Source organism: Tachyglossus aculeatus, chromosome 4, assembly GCF_015852505.1.
Source record: "Tachyglossus aculeatus isolate mTacAcu1 chromosome 4, mTacAcu1.pri, whole genome shotgun sequence".
NCBI classification, from domain to species: Eukaryota; Metazoa; Chordata; class Mammalia; order Monotremata; family Tachyglossidae; genus Tachyglossus; species Tachyglossus aculeatus.
The window spans coordinates 103,194,241-103,216,928 of NC_052069.1; the positions used below are offsets into that span (position 1 = coordinate 103,194,241).

Below are 22,688 nucleotides of genomic sequence, written 5' to 3' on the forward strand. Positions count from 1 at the left end.
TTCCCTGTCCTCAATGAGCTTACAGTCTAGAGGCTATTGAAACATGGAGAATGGCCACTTTGAAAATGGGAGTAGGGTTGAAAACTCAGGAATACATGATTGAAGGGAATTCTGCGCTTCCGAAGATGATTCATTCATTCAGTCATATTTATTAAGCATTTACTATGTGCAGAACACTGTGTAAAGAGCTTGGGAAAGTACAGTACAACAATAAACAGTGACATTCCCTGCCCACAGTGAGTTTACAGTCCAGGTCAGGGAGACAAACATCAATACAAGTAAATAAAATTACAGATATGTACATAGATACTGTGGGGCTGGGAGGGAGGAGGAGCAAAGGGAGTAAGTCAGAGTGACTCAGAAGGGAGTGGGAGATGAGGAAAAGTGGGGCTTAATCTGGAAAGACCTCTTGGAGGAGATAGGCCTTCAGTAAGCCTTTGAAGAGAGTAATTATCAGATTTGAGGAGAGAGGGTGTTCCAGGCCAGAAGCAGGATGTGGGTTAGGGGTCGGTGGTTAGATAGGCAAGATCGAAGCACAGTGAGAAGGTAGGCACCCGAAGAACGAAGCATGTGGGCTGGGTTGTAAAAGGAGAGAAGTGAGGTGAGGTGGGAGGAGGCAAGGTGGTGGACTGCTTTAAAACCAATGGTGAATAATTTTTATTTGATGTGGAGGTGATTGGGTAACCACTGGAGTTTTTTGTGGAGCGGGGTGATGTGTCCTGAACGATTTTATAGAAAAATAACCCAGGAAGCAGAGTGAAATAGGGACTGGAGTGGGGAGAAAGAGGAGCCTGGGAGATTAGCAAGGAGGCTGATGCAGTAATCCAGGCAAGGTAGGATGAGTGATTATGTTAACGTGGTAGCAGTTTGAATGGAAAGGGAAGGGTGGACTTTAGTTATTTTGTGAAGATGGGACCGACAGGATTTAGCGACGGATTGAATATGTGAGTTGAATGACACTGAAGAGTGAAGGATAATGCCAAGGTTACGGGCTTGTGAGACAGGAAGGATGGTAGTGCCGTCTACAGTGATGGGAAAGTCATGGGAAGGACAGGGTTTGGGTGGGAAGATAAGGAACTCTGTTTTGGACATGTTCAGTATGAGGTGACAGGAGAACATCCAAGTAGAGATGTCACCTTCATCCATTTCTCTGGATAATGCAGCTAGAGAAATGGATGAATGGGCAAGGAAAAGATGCTATTAAGTAGCTAGAGTTTCTCATTTAGGTTCCCTCTTAGAGGGCTGGGAATTAAGCAGGTAACCGTGTCTCCGACCAAGCATGTTATATGTTATTGTTTCTGCTGTGCAGAAAGAAGCCCCTTGGTGAACTATTATAATAAAGAAACTCAGGAATTTTTCTCTGTACATTAAATATATACATTTAATTCTGCCCGTGTTTCCCTTACTCAAACATTTATGATCTAACCCATGAGGAACATTTGAGTTAAATCAACACAAGGTAAGGGACTTATTAGTATAAAAAAAAAATTCCCTCAAGTTTTTTCCCCTCATTCGTCTAAATTCAGTGCTTGTTTTTACATACAGTGTATTTCCCATGTACCAGCACATCTGATCAGAGATGCTTGCCGCTGCTAGATGTTTTATTCCATGTGTTCTTTGTACCTTACAGTAAAAGAATCTGTCACAAATTATTGTGGCTCCCTGCTTTAGAAACTGAGAAAAAAGGGAGGTTAGATTGACATCTGTGACTGAATAATGATGACCAGCCTTGTGGCTCCCCTTGAGCCGCAAAGCTAGCATTGCCTTTAGAGTGGAGAAAGAAGTAAGAAGAAAGGGGAGGGATAAAAGACAGTTACAAATCTGTGGTCCTGGAGATGTATTACTGTTGGACCAGTTGTCTGCGTGGTATGATAATCCATTTTGATCTTCTCTGTCTTAATTGTCTGCTAAAGACAAATGGGCAGTAAAAGTTCATCAGTTTCATCTTTTTGCCTCTCATTTAGAGGCAGAATAAATGATCTATCACTACAGAAGAAACCTTTCTTTCTGACACGGAAGTAATGCAGACCCAACACATTTTATTAAAATATTTCTCCCTCATTATTTCAGTCCTCTCAGCTCTGATAGATCTCACTGTTTCATGAAAAATGTAATCTGAAATGTAAATAAGAGGCCTGAGACAAAGTGAAGAGGTAATGAGCAGCCTAAGCCACATTTTAGGAATCCTGATTGTAATTACTGACAAAGTGAATTCTCTGTCTTAATTTTTTTTTTCTTCTTCTCAAGTTCTGTGTGACCCTCTCAGGCCACAATGACATCTGTGGTTTGGAATCATAAAATCACGGTAACATGCAATATGTCACATAAATGTGGCTAGGTGGTGTGTCTTATGATGGGCTTGGAAATGAGTATTTCTTAATTTTATAAACCTGGAAACATTTTCCTTTTTAAAGGCTGTCTAGGTTTTTTGCCTCCTTTTTAATATTTTCTTGCTGAAACTGTTAACCTCGTCTGACTCCTAGCTTTAAAAGGAGGGTGCATTTCAAAAAATTATTTATGTAATCTGCTTAAATAGTATGCCCATTAAATAAAATATGAGTTGATGTTAGGGGGTATAGATAATTGAATCATTCAGTTACAGATGGTAATAGTTCTAGAGTCATGTTGGATCCTTTAGAATGAAAAAGAAATTAACATATGATAATTTTATTTGAATCATTATAGTTTATCACAAAATATATGTGAAAGTTGATCAGGTTATATTTCCTTAAGAAGGATAGAATCATAAAGTAGACGTGATTGTGGACTGTTGTCTTTTTCTGGTTAGGGTTTCTAAAAGAAATCAATCTGGCTTGGAAAATTCATTTTTAAAGAATATAGTCATGTCATATTGGGTATCTTTTCCTGTTGAAAATAGCCTTGCAGTTAATTAAGTAGGATTTATAATAACTGCATTATGTTTACTGTATTCATTCATAATTATGAAAATAATTGGTAAAACTTTACTCATCATGATTAGTGCTGCTTTAATGAATACTAATTGAATTAAGAGAGTTGGAATACTTAAAATAACACGCTAGCAAATTATATACACCACACTCATCAAAATACCATCTTTGGCTGGAGAGCAGTTTGAGAATTTTAGCTTTTTTAAATTAGTCTAGGTAATTATAATGTTTGGTGTACAGTAGTTTGGAACAAAGATACAGAAACCTATCAGAGGGAAGATTTCTATAAATAGCTCTGTAATATATATTGAGAATAATTGGTTTTACACAAACCATTTTAAAGCATTTTAGTTAAAGTATTACATCCATTGCCAATACATTCAAAGTTAATATATTGGGTTCACCAGTTGTATTTTTATTGCCTGCTTTTTCTAAGATAAAAGATTAGAATGCAGTGTGTTGGAAGTTGACTTATGTGTTTGCAATGAATTAGTTTATATTTTGATTACTACAATATGTATATATTGTAGTTCTTTACAAAGGAATTTTTTGCCCCATGCATGCTATTGCTTATGCAGATTGCTACTTGTAGGTTGCAGGTAATTTTTCTTTCCACTGGCACAGAAACAGAGGCTATAATGAAACCAACAATCTTTATGTATTTATAGAAACTATAAAATTTTTATGGCAATCTTTATATAGAAACTAAGTGTTCTTGTACAAGCTCTATAAGCAATGTAGAAAACACGGCACACTGGGAAAAATAAGAGTCTGCTTTTTTCAGGGTGTACTTGTCCTGTGATTTCAGAATTTCAATAACTGAACAAATGATAAAAGTATGCTACCTGTATCATAAAAGGGCAAAAAAGTTTCTAGTTTGGGTTAATTTTGATAAAAATGGCATTTCTGAGTAGTCTGTAATTCCTTAAATGTTATGATTTGATCTATTCCCTCTCTGAGGAAACTGAGTTTTTGGTTTCTAGTTAGAATAAGATGTATCCCTTTTTAAATTGGTAAATTTCATTAGAAAGAGTTGAAGTTAATTTTAATCAAGATATAGTGTTCTCATTGGATTTTCCTAACTAATTCTTTGGTGATCTGATGTGTGGAAAAATTACCAAATCTCAATTTCCTCAAAAATTTGACATGCATAATGGAACACTCTTCTATTTTAAACCTTCTTCATATACTGTTTCATTACAAAAAAACCTGTTAAATGAGAAACTAAATCTAACGTACATAGTTATTAAATCATGAATGTTCAACAGATTCCCAGTGAATGAACATTAAGAAGATTGATAAGTGAAGATAAGTCTTCATCGTTTGGCTCCACCTGATATTCTTAATGTGATTTAAAAGAACAGAAAACAGTATACATCTTCTGTATAAAGTAATAATAATAATGGCATTTATTAAGCGCTTACTATGTGCAAAGCACTGTTGTAAGCGCTGTGGAGGTTGCAAGGTGATCAGATTGTCCCCCGGGGGGTTCACAGTCTTCATCCCCATTTTACAGAGAAGGTCACTGAGGTGCAGAGAAGTTAAGTGACTTGCCCAAAGTCACACAGCTGACAATTCGCAGAGCCAGGATTTGAAAATAAAATGTGTTTATTTTCTTGGGAACATCTGGTGTGTTTTTTTTAATGGTATTTAGGCACCTACCATGTGCCAGGCATTGTATTAAGTGCTGGGGTAAGTACAAGTTAATCAGGTTGGATACAGTCCATGTCCCACATGAGGATCAGAGTCTTAATCTCCACTTTGCAGATGAAGTAACTGAGGCACAGAAAAGTGAAGTGACGTGCCCTAGGTCACACAGCAGACATGTAGTGGTGTTGTCATTGATCATGCAACTCATGGTGTTTGTTTAGACAATGAAACCTAGAAGATTATACAGTGATTTTTGATATGTGTACATTTGGAAACAGTCACCCAATGATATCATCATCAACAGTGGATACTACTTTTGACTTGCGTGTCTTGTATCCTTTGCCTCCTCATCTATTCCGAGTGTTCCCAGTTCACTTTTAATTGAGATTGTTCTTTAATTTTTGCTAATCTCGAAGCCTTCTAGGAGATCTCCTGTGCTTTGCAGTTCTAAACTCTACCAGAGCAAAGTCCCTGATTTCTTTGTGTGAAGAGACGTTTTAAGATGTAAATAGAGCACAATCCGGTTCTATTTTAGATGGCTCTGTTTTGGCAAACGGCTGCTAAAATTTATGGTATTTTAGTGATCGAGGTTGAAAAGCTTGAAGATGATATCTTAATCCTATGGGGCACAAAGTAGCTAATTTTTAAGGTTTTCATCAGTGTGTGATAGCCTATGGAATTTCAGGGGCAAAAAATTCCTACCACATGGCTTGCAATACTTAAAGTCATAATTTTCAGACCCACAACAACTAAAGGGTGGGCTGAAGACATAATCGCCATGAAACATTCCTTCTTTCAAGTAGTTTCTATTAAGGAATGTTCCAGGATCTAAAATAGCCAAGAAATATCCATATAAATATAATCAACTGGTAAAACCTAGGTTCAACATTTCCAACTTTGAGATGCTCCATGAAAATTCCTCTTTATAACTGGACCAGTAACTGAAAATCTAGTTGTAGGTTGGAACTTGGCTGGTGGGCATCAGCATATCGGGTTCTGTCTCCCATTTTTCCCAGCGCTTTTGGGAAGCCAGCTTAACTCCTTTGCATTAGTTCCTTAAAATGTCCCCATCTTACTGCCTGAGAGTTAATGAGGGTATACTTTGGAGGGGAAAACCACTTTGCCTGGAAGCTGTGCTAGGCTGAGAACTGTTAGAATCATGTTGATGACTCTTGAAAGGCTAGGAGTTATAAAAACTGTGTTTTTAATCCCTCTGAGGGTTGTCTTATTAGGGGAAACTCAGTTTAGGCCGTTTCCAAACTGTATATGCAAAATATGAATAATTATTAGTCAATGAGAAGAAGGAATGTAATTTGTTAAATGTTTTTAAACTGCTCTTAATTCTAAGTGGAATATGTCATGTCCTCCCCACCTCAACACGCACTTTTTGTCATTGCTTAGTGGAGCTCATCTCTTGGAAAATGATGAAGTTATAGAAGTGGAGTTAATTTTAAAAAGGAAAATTCCAATTATCCTTCAGAGAGCAAAGCCAGTCATTTAGAGGTGATGCACAAGTTGAGGCTGATGCTGAGCAGCTGCAGTGATGCAATCAGTGCTTAGGCAGTATGTTATTAAAGGTGCTCCCTTAGCTCTCTACCCAGGATTGACTGAAAATAATCACCTCTCTTGGCTTTAGGGCTGCTGTGATGTCATCATTCTTTTGTATGTGATTCTGGCTGTTACAAAACAGCCCTCTGCTGTTGGGTGTGTATTGTACTGGCATTATTGTTTTGCATCATGTCCCATGTCTTCATTGTGTATTAGTGGAAACCCAAGTATAAACTCTCAGCAAAATTGAAGTTGAGTTTAGGGTTAGTCTATTGTGGATTCAGGAGGGGGAAAATTTCAGTGACATGTTAATCCCTGGTCCTTTTGAGAGATTTCTTATGGAGATAAATTGTAAGGTACTAACTTTTGTCTCTAGGATTTCACTTTCTTGCCTCATCCTGTGAGCTTGGAAAGGATATTAAAAAACAGTCCCTCTACACATCCATCCTTGCTTTCTCTCTCCAGAGTTAAGTAGGTAAAGCAAGGGTCAGAAAGGGGGAAAGTGTCATATAAATTCAGTAATAAGAGTAAATTCTGAATGTGTATATTTCTGGGTGCAAGACCCACAATTTTTAGAATAAAGCCTCTAAATGACAATTAAGAGTTTCAGAGACCTAGTTTGATTGAATGAAATATCCGTGAGGTGGAACCTTTCCATGCGTGCACGTCCAGAAATTTGGTTATAGTTCCCACTGCTCCTATAACTTGGTCCTCTTGGTCACATATAGTGCTTTGTATTACTGTGTTAACATGACTTCTTTAATACTTCTGGGCAATACTGCTGAGTTAAGGTTCCTCTGGCAACCATAACTTTAAACTCTCTGACTTGAGTGAGTGTAGAATTTCAAAGCTGATCTAGCTCGACCCTGTTTGTGGGGGTTGGGGTGGGTGAAAGAGAAATGCTGCTTAGGGAGAAGTTGGGTTGTAGTTCTCTAAAGAACAAATAAAGATGCTGCATATGTGTCTTTAGACTTTAAGTTCCCTGTGGACAGGGATTGTGTCCACCACCTCTACTGTAGTGTACTTTCCCATGCGTTTAGTCCATTGCTCTGCACACATTAAGCAGTCAACACCAGTGATTGATTAATTAGAACATATAATTGGTTTATATTTCTCACTTGGTGGCATTTGTGTATTAAATTATGGAATGGTTTGACCAACCAAGGCCTGCCAGCTGGGCCCCACCTTATCCAGTTGTAGCCTAAAGTGAGGAAACGAGCCTCTACATTTGTATGTATTTGGATCATTGTTCCTCTCCATGTACCATCTGGGGTTTGGAGAAGTAAACTGTAAATTCGTAGAACATTTATTTCTAACTCAGATCTCTTCCAATATGTCAGGCACTTGTTCTCATGGAGGTCTAAGTTCCTGGCAAATTAAGAGAAGTTCTTTGAAAAATTTTCAACTTATCTGTTACAATATACAGATTTTTATCACAGCTAAAAAAGATACCATTTCTGCATGCAGGTCTCTTTTTATAACGGCCAAGTGTCATTTTAAAAGATTTTCAAGAAGAAGAAATCTTGGCTGAGACTGTATGTGAAAAATTTCAGATTATTTATCAAAAAGAGTTTAGAAGGCAAGTGTGCCTTCTCGTTATTCTAGGGCTCTGTGGAGGAGAAAGGATTGAACTCAGTACATTTCAGTGAGTGAATATTCAAGCATACAACTTACAACCAACAAACCTCATTTTTCTACAATGGGGAATTAAGCAAAAGTAGACTATCTTGCTTCTCATACATAATTGGGGATGTCCATCATCCAACTAATACCCAGAGAACAAAGTGTTGGTGCATTTTAAGGGCCCTGAGTCAAGCCATCTTCCTAAACGAAAAATGTGGTGAAAGATGAGTCAAAAAGTACCACAAGACAAGCTATTTTCATACCGTGGGAGGCCCACCTTTGTTTGCACTTTCACTAGCCTCTAGGCAAATCTTGTTTTTCACTTTCTCTTAAGCTTTGTTCATAGAACAATGCAAACCCTACTAACTGTAAACCTGTTTAATAATAATAATTGTGGCATTTAAGTGCTGATTATGTGCCAAGCAAGGTCTGGGGTTGTTATAATGGCATCAGGTTGGACACAGTTCTGGTCTTACTTGGAGCTCACAGTCTAAATAGGAGAGAGAATATGCATTTAATCACCATTTTACAGATAAGGAAACTAAAGCACAGAGAAGGTAAATGACTTGCCCAGGGTAAAAGCAGGTAAATGGCAGAGCCGTGATTAGAACCCATGTCCTTGGACTCTCAGGCTTGTGTTCTTTCCAGTAGACTACGCTGCTTCTCAGCTATATTTGGAAAGGGTTGTACTGTTTCTCCTTTGGCTTCAGTATCAACAGAGAAGGCTAAGTAAAATGAAGACACATAAACCTGGGTAATTGAAGGTAATGGCATTCCTATACCTCCTGCAGATGCTGTCAGTACTGGACTTCCAGCAGGGAGTTGGAATATTTGCATGGTATCACTCAATCAATCAGTGGTATTTACTGAACATTTACTATGTTTAGAGCACTGCATTAAGCACTTAGGAGAGTACATTTCAACAGAATTAGCCATCATGTTCCCTGTTCCCTGTCCATAACGAGCTTACAGTCTTGAGGGGGAGACAGACATTAATGCAAATAACTATAATTTATAATTTAAAGATATGTACATAAGTGCTGTGGGGTTGTGGGGTTAAATGTCCAAAGGTCACTGATTCATTCATTCAATAATACTGAGCGCTTACTGTGTGCAGAGCACTGTACTAAGTGCTTGGGAAGTACAAGTTGGCAACATATGGAGGCGGTCCCTACCCAACAATGGGCTCACAGTCTAGAAAACTGATCTATGTGCTTATTTGATATCTTACTGTCCTCTTCTGTGTGTGCCTGGCATACCTGGAATCCTGGAGAGTTGTGGAAGTTGAGGCTTGAACAGTCTCCAGAAAGCTCATTGTTCAGGCCATTTGAGGAGCAGAGTCCTCAGGAGATGCTGATAGGGAATTAGAGTAAAGGAGTAAGGGCAGGGGTAGGGTCAATCCATGGATAGTATTCATTGAGTACTTACTTTTTGCAGAACACTCTACTAAGAGCTTGGGAAAATACAACACAAATTTAGCAGAAACGTTACCTGCCCTTAAAAAGTTAAGGAAGAGGGACTGGAGTAGGAGACGGAAATTAGAAGTTGGAAGAAAGGAATGAGGGAGAGAAGATATGAAGTTGACTGCCACTTGGTGTGTGGCCGGGAAACCAAACCTTATCTCTGGCTAATGGCGTCTTTTTATGGTATTTGTTAAGTGCTTACTATGTGTCAAACACCGTTCTAAGCCCTGTGGTAGATATAAGTTAATTATGTTGAACACCATCCTTGTCCTGCATAGAACTCACAGTCAGAGTAGGAGGGTTGAACAGGTATTTAATCTCCATTTTACAGATGAGGAAGCTGAAGCACAGAGAAGGTAAATGACTTGCCCAAGGTCACACAACAAGCAGTTGGCAGAGCTGGAATTAGAACCCAGTTCCTCTGACTCCCAGACCTGTGCTTTTTCCACTAGACCATGCTACTTCTCAGTTGCTCATGAGTCAAAATCATTGCTTCCACTTGGGTTTTACTGGAGTGGGAAAGTGGAAGGGGAGGAAGGAACAACAGATTCTGTTGTATAGTCAAAACCTCTGACTTGAGATCCAAACCTTGCCCCTACCTAATGGAATTGCCCAAACTGCTAGTGAAGAGTCAAAATCATGGCTTCCATTTTAGTTTTACTGGAGTGGAGAAGGAAAGAGAAGGAAGTAATAACAAGGACTTTCCATGGATTCACAAGCCCAAAGATGAGACAAAATGAGCTTCCAGTTTAGTGAAGGACCTTCCATTTGGGGTTTTTGGGAACACAAGGCACTTGGCTTCCTGCTGAGAAGAGGCTGTGGTGTGAACTCATCTTTAGACCTCTTGGGAAGAATGCAACACTGGGAAGACAGGGTGAGAAGAAAGAAACAGTGTATCAGCATGGTAAAAGAAGAGCTGACCAAAGAGAATTAGGGGATGTCAAGTATATGAAGCAGGAGAATGGTAATAATATTAGTACTCTTTGCAGTGTGCCAGGCACTGAGCACTGGGGTCATTACCATATATAATTTTCGGCTCACAGTGAGCTTTAGAACCTTTCACTTGAGTCACCTCCAGACTCCAGGAACTCCATTTCTTTTTGAAGTTGGATACTAATGCTCTGTCAGTTTCCTCCAATGAGACAGGTTTATACACTTTTTTATTTCTTGGTTTTAATTGTTGTGTCACTTGATGGAAAAATGGAGAGGTGTATAACCCTGGGTAGTAGGTAAATATGGAAAGGGTTTTTACTTTATTCTTGTTTCATTCATATTTTCTCTCATTGCCCATCTTTCCTAATTAAGGAAATATGAGGAAGTACATTCCTCTACTTTTGCATTAAAAAAGGTTTTCAGAAGTTTTCCATCTTATGCCTGAGATCTTTATTGTTAAAATTGATACCATCATGCATGATCTCTCTAAAATCACCCCTGCTCTTCTCGTTTCCTTCACTTCCTCTGCCCTCTTCAACTCTTCTAATTTTCCCAGCAGTCTCTTGAGATCTCTCACCTCCTTTCGAAATCTACTGCTCCATCTGTGCCTCTGATCCCAACCCTTCATACCCTATTAAATCACTTGCCCCCACTCTTCCCTCCCTGACTGCCATCTTTATTTTCTTTCCAATGTATTCTTCCCCACTGCTTTCAAACATGCTCATGCATTCCCACCCTAAAAAAAATCCTTTGACTCCACTTATCGTCCATCTCCCTCCTAGCATTTCTTTTCAGATTGAGTGAGTTGCCTACATCTGCTGTCTCTACTTTCTCTCCTCCACTTCTCTCTTTTATCCCCTCCAGTTGGGCTTCCGCCCCTTTCACCCCTTGGAAACTGCCCTCTCTAAGATCTCCAATGACGTTCTTCGCGCCAAATTATATGGCCTATACTCCATCCAAATTTTTCTAGAACTCTCAACTACCTTTGGCACTTTGGACCATCCTCTTCAAGAAACATTATCCATCCTTGGCCTCACTGACACCGTCCTCTCCTGATTCTCCTCCTATCTCTCTGACTGCTCCTTCTCAGTCTCTTTTTCAGGCTTCTCCTATGCCTCCCACCCTCTGACAGTGAGAAATCCCTCAAAGTTTTGTTTTGAGTCCCCTTCTATTCTCCATCAGCACCCACTCCCTTGGAGAACCCATTCACTCCGATGGCTTCAACCACCATGAGGATGATTTATAAAGATGATTCCCAAATTTACCTTTCCAATCATGACCTCTCTTCTCTGCAGTCTCCTCCTGCCTTCAGAACACCTCTAACCTGGATGACCTAATGACACTTAAGCATGTCCAAAACAGGACCTTCTCATCCAAACTCCCATCCTCCCTATCACTTCAGATAATGCCGCTAATCCTTCCTGCCTCATAAACTCATAACCTTGGTATTATCCTCAACTCATCTCTCTCATTCAGCCCACATTTTTAATCTGTTACCAAATTCTGTCAGTTCTATCTTCACAGCAGTACTAAAATCCTCCTTTTCCTCTCCACTCAAACTGACATTTTGCAGGTCCAAGCACTTATCCTATCCCACTTTAACTACTGCAACTGCCTCCTTGCTGAATTTCCTGCATCCTGTCTCTCCAATCCACACTTCACTCTGCTGCCCATGTCGTTTTTCTAAAAGACAAAAAACCCCCAAAACAGTTCAGTCCTTGTCTCCCTCATGAACCTCCAGTGATTGTCCATTTACCTCCACATCAACCAGAAACCACTTACCATTGGCTTATTATTATTTCAAGCCCTCAGTCAGCTTGCCTCTTCCTCTCTTACCCCACTGATTTACTATTACAGCCCAGACCTCATGTTTTGCTCCTCTAGCACCATCTTGCTTATTGTGCCTTGATCTTGTTTATCTCTCCACCAGCCCCTTTCCCACATCCTCCCTCTGGACCGAAATTTACCTTCCCCTCCATATAATCCAAACCACCACTCTCAGCAGTCTTGGAAGCCTTTTCAAGGTCACATCTCCTCCAAGAGGCCTTCCCTAATTCATCCATCTTTTCCCCAACTCCCTCTCCCTCCTGAGCCACCTACGAACTTGGATCTGTACCCTTAGAGCACTTGACATTTACTGTTCCTCGGCCCCAGAGCACTTAAGTATGTATCTGTAATTCATTTTAATGTCTGTCTCTCCCTGAAGACTCTAAGCTCCTTGTGGACAGGGACAGTGTCTACCAACTTGTGTTGTACTCTCCTAAGCACCTAGTTCAGTGCATTGTCCACAATACACACTCAGTAAATATCATTGTTTGATGTGCTATGTATGTGAAATAAAACCCCTGATTGTAAATCAGTAACTATATTGGGGAGGAATGCTTATTTGGAATTAGTGTAATCAATTGCTATACAGTTTTCTCAGAAAAGCCGCCCTGCTACCCAAATGTTCATTTTTATGTTTGAATGTAGTCTCTTTACATCAAGCTAAATTTTACTGCAGGCTAGATCAATTGAACTGATAACGTTTAAAACCAAACAGAACATTATTAGTAATTATTGTGTTACCAGACGGAATGAGAAGAAGTGGGGGTTATATTAACAAAACCATGATCTTGCCCATCTATGGAATCTAGGGACCTTTATTAACATGTCTTGTTAATGATCGTTTTCCATGCTTTAACAGTGGTGCTTCAATAATTTGCGTAAACCATGCAGTACAGATTCCTTATTTTAGCACTAAGACTTACAAAGGCTTCTTTTAGCAGCCTTTAATTTTGTACTTATGTATGTGACATAGCCTGTGGCTGTGATAGCTACTGTGAATCTGCAGTTGTTTTGGGATGAAAGAAGAAGGCAGCTGGAAACTCAGTAGCTACATCTAGCTGTCTACCTAGAGAAGGCCTTGATTTCAAGTTTATCTAAACAAGCTCGACTAATCCCAACTATCTAGGGGGATCCACTGTCAAAACAAGCAGCATGGCCCTAAGGCAAACACAACCATACAGAAATGAGGGCTGGGGCTTCCAATACTCCAATGACTGCAGACTGGAGGCTTTTTTTTTCTTCCCCTGAAAGAGGGTAAGAGAGGTAGAATTTGCATAATGCCCTTTCATTGGGAACTTTTGGAAAGCTGACAGAGCTCCAGCTTATAGATCTGTAGCCACAATACGGAGTCTATAGGAGAATCCTTGAATGACCTAACCATATTGAAAGAAAATATAAAAGCGCCCAAGTATAGCCAAGTGAGAGAGGAAAAGAGGCTGATGCATTGTCTAACATCTGCTCTACTTCTCGTTAGTTTTGTTCTTTGGTATTCTATGTGGACTTTGGAGAAACCTAAGACAGCCTAACATGAATCCTATAATCTTCCTTCTGAATATTTATGCACTGTGCCAGCCTTTAAGCTGTCCTTTGCGTTTTCCTACTTCCCCCTCATTTTCATGCTCTCAAATGAGGCCAACATTTCAAAAGCTAAATAAATGTTTGTGAATGTTTATAAAAGATTTGCATAAATTTGTCCGTGTTTGACAAAGATCACTTTTTTCTTATGCCAGTTCTGAAATTTTTTTCAAGATTTCACCGCTTTTCTTGACAACAAAGTCCTGCATCACAGAACAATGATTGCTGATTAAGTGGGTATGCAATTGTGACTGAATAGGTCTTTTGAGATTCTGGGTAAAAGGGCCTATCATCTGAAGGCAGAATTATAGAATTTAGAAAAGGTATCAAAAGTATACATTTAAATCTATTTTTTGGGCACCATGTAATTAACTGCTACAAAGAATTCCGACTTTGGTTATAGAAATGTATCCAGCTGTTAAAAAAAAAAACCCAACAAAAATCACAAAGCAACAAAAAACTTCAATGATAAAAATATTCTCAGCATTATTTTACTAATGTTTTTACATTAACCTTTTTTTGGAAATAAACCTAGGAGCTTTAATTCCGTGCTCATCAATAGTAGCTGTTCATGTGATTACCACAAATATGGATTCAATTAGAATAAGTTAAACATTTGCTGGCTTTTCCCCTTTAAAAAGCTGGAATTGAAGCAAGTGAGGACATACCTTGGACAAATATAAACCCCATGAAATATGTGCTGGGATTTAATTTTATTTAAAACTGGTGCGCACGCGCACACACACACACACGCACTCTCTCTCTCTCTCGTACCGCCAGTGTGTTTGTTGAATTCATCTATCTTTTCAAATTAGAATAGTTTTGGTGCAGTGGTGGTGCTTGTTATGGGTAGAGGTGCTAATTTAGTTCAGAAAGATTCTAAGGTTGGCACTGGTGAGAGATAACAGCCAGTTCTGTTAGTCCTTTTGTTGTATTGGTTTAGAGGTTTAAGTTGTCATTAAGGCACAAACTAGAGCTTCTTCCCTGACACAGTTTTTTATCACATCTGCTAGGCCTATGTCCCAGGAGGAGACGTGTAGAGCAGTGAATTCAGCGTGGGCCCATTATCTACTGCTTTTGCGTATGTTGTAAAAGGAGTGAGACCTCAGGGACGCTTGGAGCCTCCTCCCGTGTAATGTCCAAGTCAGATTTGAAGGACTGGTGGCAGGAAAGCTTTGGCCTTGGGGTGTGAATTCTAAGAAATAGAGGCACAATTAAGTTTAAAAAATTCAAGGACTTTGAGCTTGGTAATGAAAGATTTTTTTTTTTTTTGAGACTAATGTGAGCCGAAAAGTTCCCCATCTGTGCACATTTTTTGTGTGCATTTAAAGTATTTAAATGCTGACAGCTTTTAGCCTGATCACAAAATAGTTATTTTATGAGCCCTTTAAAAAAATTATATTTTCTGGAGAGCGAGTTGCTTCTTTGGTGTAATCATGTTATAATTTTGAGATTGGGTTACTTTTTCTCTGCCGGGATCTGTTCCTGATTCTATTCTTTTTTTTTTTTTGCCTTTTAGAAATGTTCATAAATTGCTTACATTTAAGAAAAGTGTGATCATTTCGGGTGAAGTGTAAGAAAATGATCATGCCATGGCATTCTATATTGACTCTACTTCATGTAAATGCTATTGGGTTCAACTAATTACAGTACATTATTAATTCCACTAGCTCTGCCCACTAGCATTTTTGGCTTGAAACTGAATCAGTTGCTACATTTTAAAGTACTGTAGCAGTCTTAAACATTTTATTTGCACTTAATAACTGATTCTATCAATCGCCTTTCCCATCCTAATCCCTTTTCCTCCAAGGCTTAAAGGAAAAAAGAGAAACACTAGATTAAAGTTGTCATGAAATGTCATAGCTTGGGAGCAGACTTGACAAACCCCAGATTTGTTCGTCTTGTATTTTATTAAATAAAGGGAAAAGTGGTACTGAGAATGTTTTAGGGTACAAAAATAATTTCTTTTGTTCAGAACATTTTGCATGATGTAAGGAACAGTATTTTAGTGTAGTTTTGACTTGCTATGTTTTTGGTGCTGGGATCTCTTTGTAACATGCATATGGAAGTTGAGAAAAATGTATTGTCCCTTGATATATGTAATGTTGCAATAGCGTATTCACTGGTGACATATACTCATCATACTGAAAAAAATTAAGCACTTGAGTAAAAGCACAATCAAACCTCAGTCTTTTAAGAAAAATTGTTTATGCATTCCAAATAAATGGCAGAAGCTTATCACTGTTACATGAGCCGGATGAGTCAAAAATTTTGTTCATGGCCTCTCAAAAATATATCCATGAGTTTTCTCTAAATGACTCATTTTGTGGTTTTGATTTGAAGACCTCTGGGAGTGTGAAAATATTTTCTTAGCATCAGTTTTAATCTGGTTGTTTTAAATGAGGAAAAGAAATCCTTTCATTTCCCATTTTCTTTGGAGGAATGATATTCAGGTTTCCCAGTAATTAGATGACAAATCATTTGTTAACACACTACTCTCTAGCTATATAATGGTAATATTATTTTTAAGCCTCTGTCAGCTCCCAAAAGGTGTGGTTGTTTTTTAAAAATATCTTAAGCAGATAGTCTTGATATATTTAGTTTGTTGGGGATTTTTTGGTGTTTGGCCCCTAACTTTGAACTTTAATTTTAGGATTACCAGTCAGAGTTTTTTCTTTTAATTCAGTTGCAGGATTCTAAAGACTCAGCATGATTTTTATATTGGGTTGAAAAAGTAAACTTTAAAAGTATTCCAAGGTTTAAGACTGGCCTGCCATATCACAAATCTTTATTTGTAGACAAAAATCAAAAATAAGAAACCTTAAGCACTCCCTCTTCTTATAAGCAATCATTTGCCCAAGATAGGATGATGATGATAATAGTAATTGTGGTTTTTAAGAGCTTACTGTAAGCCAAGCATTCTACTAAACATTGGGGTAGATGCAAGTTAATCAGGTCAGATACAGGCCCAGTTCCACATGGGGCTAACAGGCTAATAATATAGAGAAGCAGCGTGGCCCAGTGGAAAGAGCATGGGCTTTGGAGTCAGAAGTCATGGGTTGAAATCCCAGCTCCGCCACTTGTCAGCTGTGTGCCTTTGGGCAAGTCACTTAACTTCTCTGGGCCTCGGTTACCTCATCTGTAAAATGGGGTTTAAGACTGCGAGCCCCCCGTGGGACACCCTGATCACCTTGTAATCTTCCCAGCGCTTAGAACAGTGCTTTGCACATAGTAAGCACTTAATAAATGCCATTATTATTATTATTAATCATAATAATTGTGGTATTTGTTAAGTGCTTGCTATGTGCCAGGCACTGTACTAAGAACTTGGGTGAATACAAACTAATTCGGTTAGACACAGTCCCTGTCCCATGTGAGGCTCAGAGCCTCAGTCACCGTTTAACAGATAAGGTAGTTGAGGTACAGAGAAGTGAAGTGACTTAACCAAGGTCACACAGCAGACAAGTGGCAGAGTGGGTTTAGAACTCATGACCTTCTGACTCCCAGGTCCTTGTTCTATCCATTATGCGATGCTGCTTTTCTAATTAGGAAGGAGCAGGATTGAATCCATTTTATAGGTGAGGAAACTGAGGCACAGAGAAGGTACGTGACCTGCTCATCATCACACAGCAGGCCAATGGTGGAGTCTGGATTAGAACCCAGGTCTTCTGACTCGCAGACCCAGGCTCTTTTTAATAGGCAGCTCTGCTTCTCACTAGGCCATGCAGCATCTCGCTTTTAGTCGGCCTCTTTTTTTTTTTTCATTTTATGAAATTTGTTAAGCACTTACTATGTCCAGGCTCTGCACTAAGCGCTGGGGTAGATACAAGCTTATCAGGCTGGAAACATTCTCTCCCCCACATGGGGCTCACAGTCTTAATCCACATTTTACAGGTGAGGTAACTGAGGCACAAAGGAGTAAGTGACTTTTTCAAGGTTACCCAGTGGACAAGTGGCAGAGCTGGGATTAGCACCCACGTCTTTCTGACTCCCAGGCCCGTGCTCTATCAGTTGGACCATGCTGCTTCTCACTAATAATGATGGCATTTGTTAAGCGCATACTATGTGCCAAGCACTGTTCTAAGCACTGAGGGGGACACAAAGTAGTCAGGTTGTCCCACACGGGGCTCACACTCTTAATCCCCATTTCACAGATGATCTAACTGAGGCACAGAGAAGTGAAGTGACTTGCCCAGAGTCACACAGCTGACAAGTGGCGGAGCCGGGATTAGAACCTATGACCTCTGACTCCCAAGCCCAGGCTCTTTCCACTGAGCCACGCTGCTTCTCAATGCCTCTGTGCTCTCATGTACTGATTCCACATGAATATAACTCTATCCATTTAAACTCCTTTCATTTTGTGATGATATCACGGCTGTTATATCATATGGATATTAGTAAGCAAATATTTCTGGGCTATTGAGAATTTGCTGAAATTTATTGAACTGTTCATTCCCTCAGTTTGCAGTGAACACTCAATCCGTCATATGTTTTGTCTTTCAGATGGAGCTTTGTTGAGGGAGGTGTTTTTTCTTTAGCTGCCAAATGCAATCATTTTTTGTTTATAGGTTTCAATAAAGCACAGAAAATAAAGGAAGTATGTGTTATCTGAGCTGATGGCCTTTGTAGGATCCCCCTCCCCCCATTCAGGGTGAAGTGATGAAGCCTTCTCTCGTTATTAATGATCCCAATTAACTTCAGTGAATTCAGTCTTCAAAGTTTTGCTTCCAGACAGGACTCTATAATGGATAAAATTATAAATTTAAAACTTCACTTGGCTTTGTGACTTGAAAACAGCCAAATGGCCTCCTGCAAGGGCGAAAAGAGTGTCCCAGAGCCAGTTTCAACTCCCACTTTTTCCAAACTGGAAAAGGCCAGTAATGCCCTTCTGGCCAGAGAGAGGGATAGGGTTTTTGGGAGCATACAGAGTGGACTGAGACTTCATCTTTAGCCTCATGGATGTTTAATTGGCAGGTGTCTCATTTGATCTTACTCATTGTTAATTTTATTTTGGCTGCTCAGAGGCAAAAGCTTTTCTTATTCTTCGTAATATGCCTTGTAAACAAATGTTTGCCACCCATACTTAGGTACCTGCTTTCCCTCTACCTCATTTTTCCCTGCCTCTTCCAACTTGCCTTTCAAGGCCTGAGTATTTCTCTGGGAAAAAAAAATACCCCTTTCTTTTAGGAATGGCCAATTTCATAAATTGTCGTGTGACACAAAGGAGTTGAATGCTGTATTTTTTTCTCGTTAATTTTAAAAACTTTGCTTCCGAACTGATCTTAATCAATGAGCTCAGTGTTGTCTCCAATAAGTTATGTGTTGGATGTATTGATTGGGAGGGATTTTAGAAAACCCGCGTGGGGTTTCTAATGTCAGCAGTGTTTTGATTATGAAAAGAGTTGGAACCTGGGGACATGGAACCAGGTGGTGTATGTCCTAAAGCCAGTGGTGACATGGCGGGGCTGGCTGCCTCTGGGGATCTAGTTCATGCACTGCACTTTAACTACGCTGGCTGGCTGGCTGACTGCTAGAGATTCACTTTTTGCTCATTAAAATGTTAAAAAAAATCAAACTGCACGTAAAAAGATTTGTGAAAATATAAACTTGGGGATTGATCTGGAAAACTGGCACACGGTGCCCCTGGAGACCTCTGCTTTAGCTGGTGGCTCATTTACATTTTGTCAGCAGTGCTGTAGTGAGATCCTTTTGGAGTGTTGTTTTGGGGAGGTTATGCCGAGGCTGTTTTCCTGGAAGGTTTTGAGTTGGAAGAATGAGGGGAAAAAGCTTATTTCCTTTATTTTCTAGAATTTTAATGGTATAGAAACCCAATCCAAACAAGGACTGCTCTGGCAGCATTGGGACACTAAAAGGCAATAAGCCCCACTATTCATGAATAAGATTGTTTACCCAGAGGCCCTAATTCTGAAGAAAGGCATTTTGGGTGATGATTGTGGAGAATGCTTTCTAACTAAAGCAAACAGTGTTTTAATTTAAAATGAACCGACATAGCTCCTTAATACTGTTTGTTTTTAATACTGTAATTATGCCATTTTTCTTTGAAAGTGTTAGCTGTCTCAAGTTTAATAACATGAAATCTTCAGTATTTAATTGAAAATGCTTGATTTTATTTTCAGAAAAACTATGTCATTTTGAAATTTAATCTGGTAGTCTAATGGGCACCTCATGCCAACTCAGAAGCAAGTTACATTTTTCTTTTGTTTAGCACAGATCCAGGCTTCTTGGGCCCGGTAAACAATGGATTGGAAATCTTGCTCTATTATCATTGCCAGAATACATATCCTTTGACAATGGTTTGGATACTCTTCTTCCACCTCGAAATCCTTAGGTACAAGTGAACTACTGAAAGGGGAGTGATTCCGTTATGTGTTCTGGTTCTGAACTGGAAAAGAATGTTAGTTTGGGCTCTAATGTTGGTTTTTTGTAAGACTTGTATTGTAGAAAGGACAAGTACCAGGCTACCTATTGTTAGAGGTAATAAAAGACCTTTGGGCATTTGATATTTGCCCCACCCTCAACACTGCAGCACTTATGTACATATCTTTGTTATATGATTATTTATATTAAAGTCTGTCTGTCCCTCTAGACTGTAAGCTCGTTGTGGGCAGGGAACATGTCTACCATCTCTGTTGTATTGAACTCTCCCAATGGCTTAGTACAGTGCTCTGCACATAGTAAGCACACAATAAATACCATTGATTGAAGGCAATCTGTAATATTCTGGTAAATTATCTAGTTGGGCCTATTCACTTTGTAAAGATTCATTGTATTCATTGCTGGTAGCCAAGGAGGTTCTTTCTCCTGAAAAACCTAGAGCCATACACCAATGAAACTCTGACTTCGAGTAGGAAGAGAACTTTGTTGCTCATAACTTTTTTTCAGAATGGGTAAGGATTGGAAATAAGTGAATGTTCTTTTTCCCTGCCGAGTCCAGACTAGTTTGGTGAAGTGTTTAAAGCTTTGTACTCAGGTGGTTTTAGTTAAGAAATGTTTTATGCACCAGGTTTGAACTTGAGGTGAAAAGATGATTAACATGGGATTCTTATGTGTAAATCATTAGGTCAGTGAGTATATTGGTTGAGAGGTATTTTGTCCTTATGGCTCTAAGGATTTTGAGTGTTTCACACAGTATTCCCCATTTTAACACTTAATGGGTAGTCCCGCTACCAACATATACATTTTCATTTACTGGACATTAGCGTATATTCTATTGTTGCTCTTTAAGGGAACACTTTGAGGAACCACATTTTAAAATAATTTATATATGCTATGAAATTCATTATGCAGAGTTTATGATTAAACAGCATACGGAAATAAAAAGACATTTGAAAAAATGACCTTTAGCTATTTATATCCAATTGCTTAATAACTGGTGTTTGATTTCCCCCCATTACAGTGTTCTAATGTACACAGTACCAGCCCAAGACTCTATTAAAGAATGGGACATGCTCAATTGAATTATGTAGGAGGAACCTGGTCTGGCGGGGAAAGGCATGCTGCTTTCTGCTTCATTGAGGAGGTTATTAGATTGATGTGGTTTCTTTCTTGAATGATAGACCTGGTTTTAAAAATAAATGAAGCGAGAAGCATCAATTCAGTTAGCATTGATAATTCATTATTATTGGTTGGAAAAGTGCTACATTTGTAAACTGATCTTTAATTTATCACGTGGATTTGGGTTTGCTTAGGGTAGTCTTGTTTCAACTTGAACCAGCTTCTCAGAGATTCAGAAATGATGGCAGGGTCCCATTTCATCCTGAAGTTTGAGGGTGTTGTAGAAAGGGGAAATTTAATATATGAAGGAAATGCAATTGTAATGTATTAGAAATTTTAAGATGTTTTCCTAAGATAATAATTGGGGCAGTGTAAATATTCCATCATTCCCCAAAGTCAAGTTGCATAGCATTATTTGTTGCAAATGATTTATTGATGACCTTTATAAGAGAACGAGAGTATGTAGATAAAATAGATGAGAAATCAACAAAGTAAGATTTAAAAAGGGAGAAAGAAGGAAGGAACTGGCATTACCATCCAATTGACTGAGGGGTTTTCTTACATTAGGAAGTGTAGTCTCCATTAGGTAGCCCGTGGAAGGGTGCACCACTGAATGCTCTTTCTCTTGAAGAGTCTGTGTTCAATTTGCACATCTATATATTTTTCAGACACTTGATGTGATATCGTGCCGTAGGTAATTAAGTGTGCTACGAGCAGGTAGGCAGGATGATGCAGAGCTGTGCTATTTAACAAGATACTGGGATTTGAACTGGGTGCAATCTGATGCTGCAACAGGATGAGAAAGTAAACAAACCACAATATTAAGCTGTAAAACGATGAGATGGCTGTATTCAAGGGAAAAACTGCTCTAATGAGTTCTGTTGGCTTTATCTTTTCTTGCTATTTGCCTGTCCTATTGATGTTGGGAAGTGTTTTCTAATCCCAGACCCCTCTGTTCCTAGGTAACAGGCAAAAGCTGTGCCAACAGCAGTGGTCCTGCCAGGCCAAGCCCATGTGGTTTGGTGTTATTCACTCTGATCCATATGGTCAGGCTGGAGATGGTCCCTTGAGGGGTGTTAACACTCAACAACCCAACCTCCTCCTCCCTCCCTTTGGAGCTTTGCTGCATGGCTCCTGCTGCTTGCCCATGTGTGAATCTTGATTAATTTTTCATTTTTAATGAAGTTTGATCATGTTTATTATTTCACATGATTGACTGCCTGGTACTCCTTCCGTGTAATTGATAAAGCCCATATTTCTTCATCTGTCTCCCATTTCTTTGGGGTAGAGTCGCGAGATTGTGTGCTGTGGTTAATGTTAGATTTATTGGTCCCATTAGATGTATAAATTATCTCTTTTTCTCTCCACAGGAAGTTCTACAGACTTTGACCAAGTTTTGTTTCCCCTTCTATGTGGACAGGTAGTGTTAGATTTTCAAACTTTACAAGAAAAAACTTGTCAATAAACCTGCTACAGAAAATAAAAACCATACCATTCTTAACATTCTGTCTGTTTAACTTTGATTTAAAGCACCCATGTGCAGGAGGGAGTGCAATATCCCCCTTTCCTGGAGATTTTTATGGACACCATCAAAAAGTTTAAAAGTTAGAACTCTGCATTGGCCAACTTGAAATGCATTTTGAAT

At 39.1% G+C, this 22,688-nt stretch overlaps 1 protein-coding gene across 4 annotated transcripts in view; it reads left to right on the forward strand.

The window, feature by feature from the left end:
* DENND1A (DENN domain containing 1A) overlaps positions 1-22,688 on the forward strand; it is a 514,969-nt gene that overhangs the window by 122,367 nt on the left and 369,914 nt on the right. For all 4 annotated transcript variants that reach the window (XM_038744796.1, XM_038744798.1, XM_038744797.1 and 1 more), the window contains exon 4: positions 22,414-22,463. In XM_038744796.1, the coding sequence (XP_038600724.1) occupies positions 22,414-22,463 (50 nt within the window). The remainder of the gene's footprint in view (positions 1-22,413; positions 22,464-22,688) is intronic.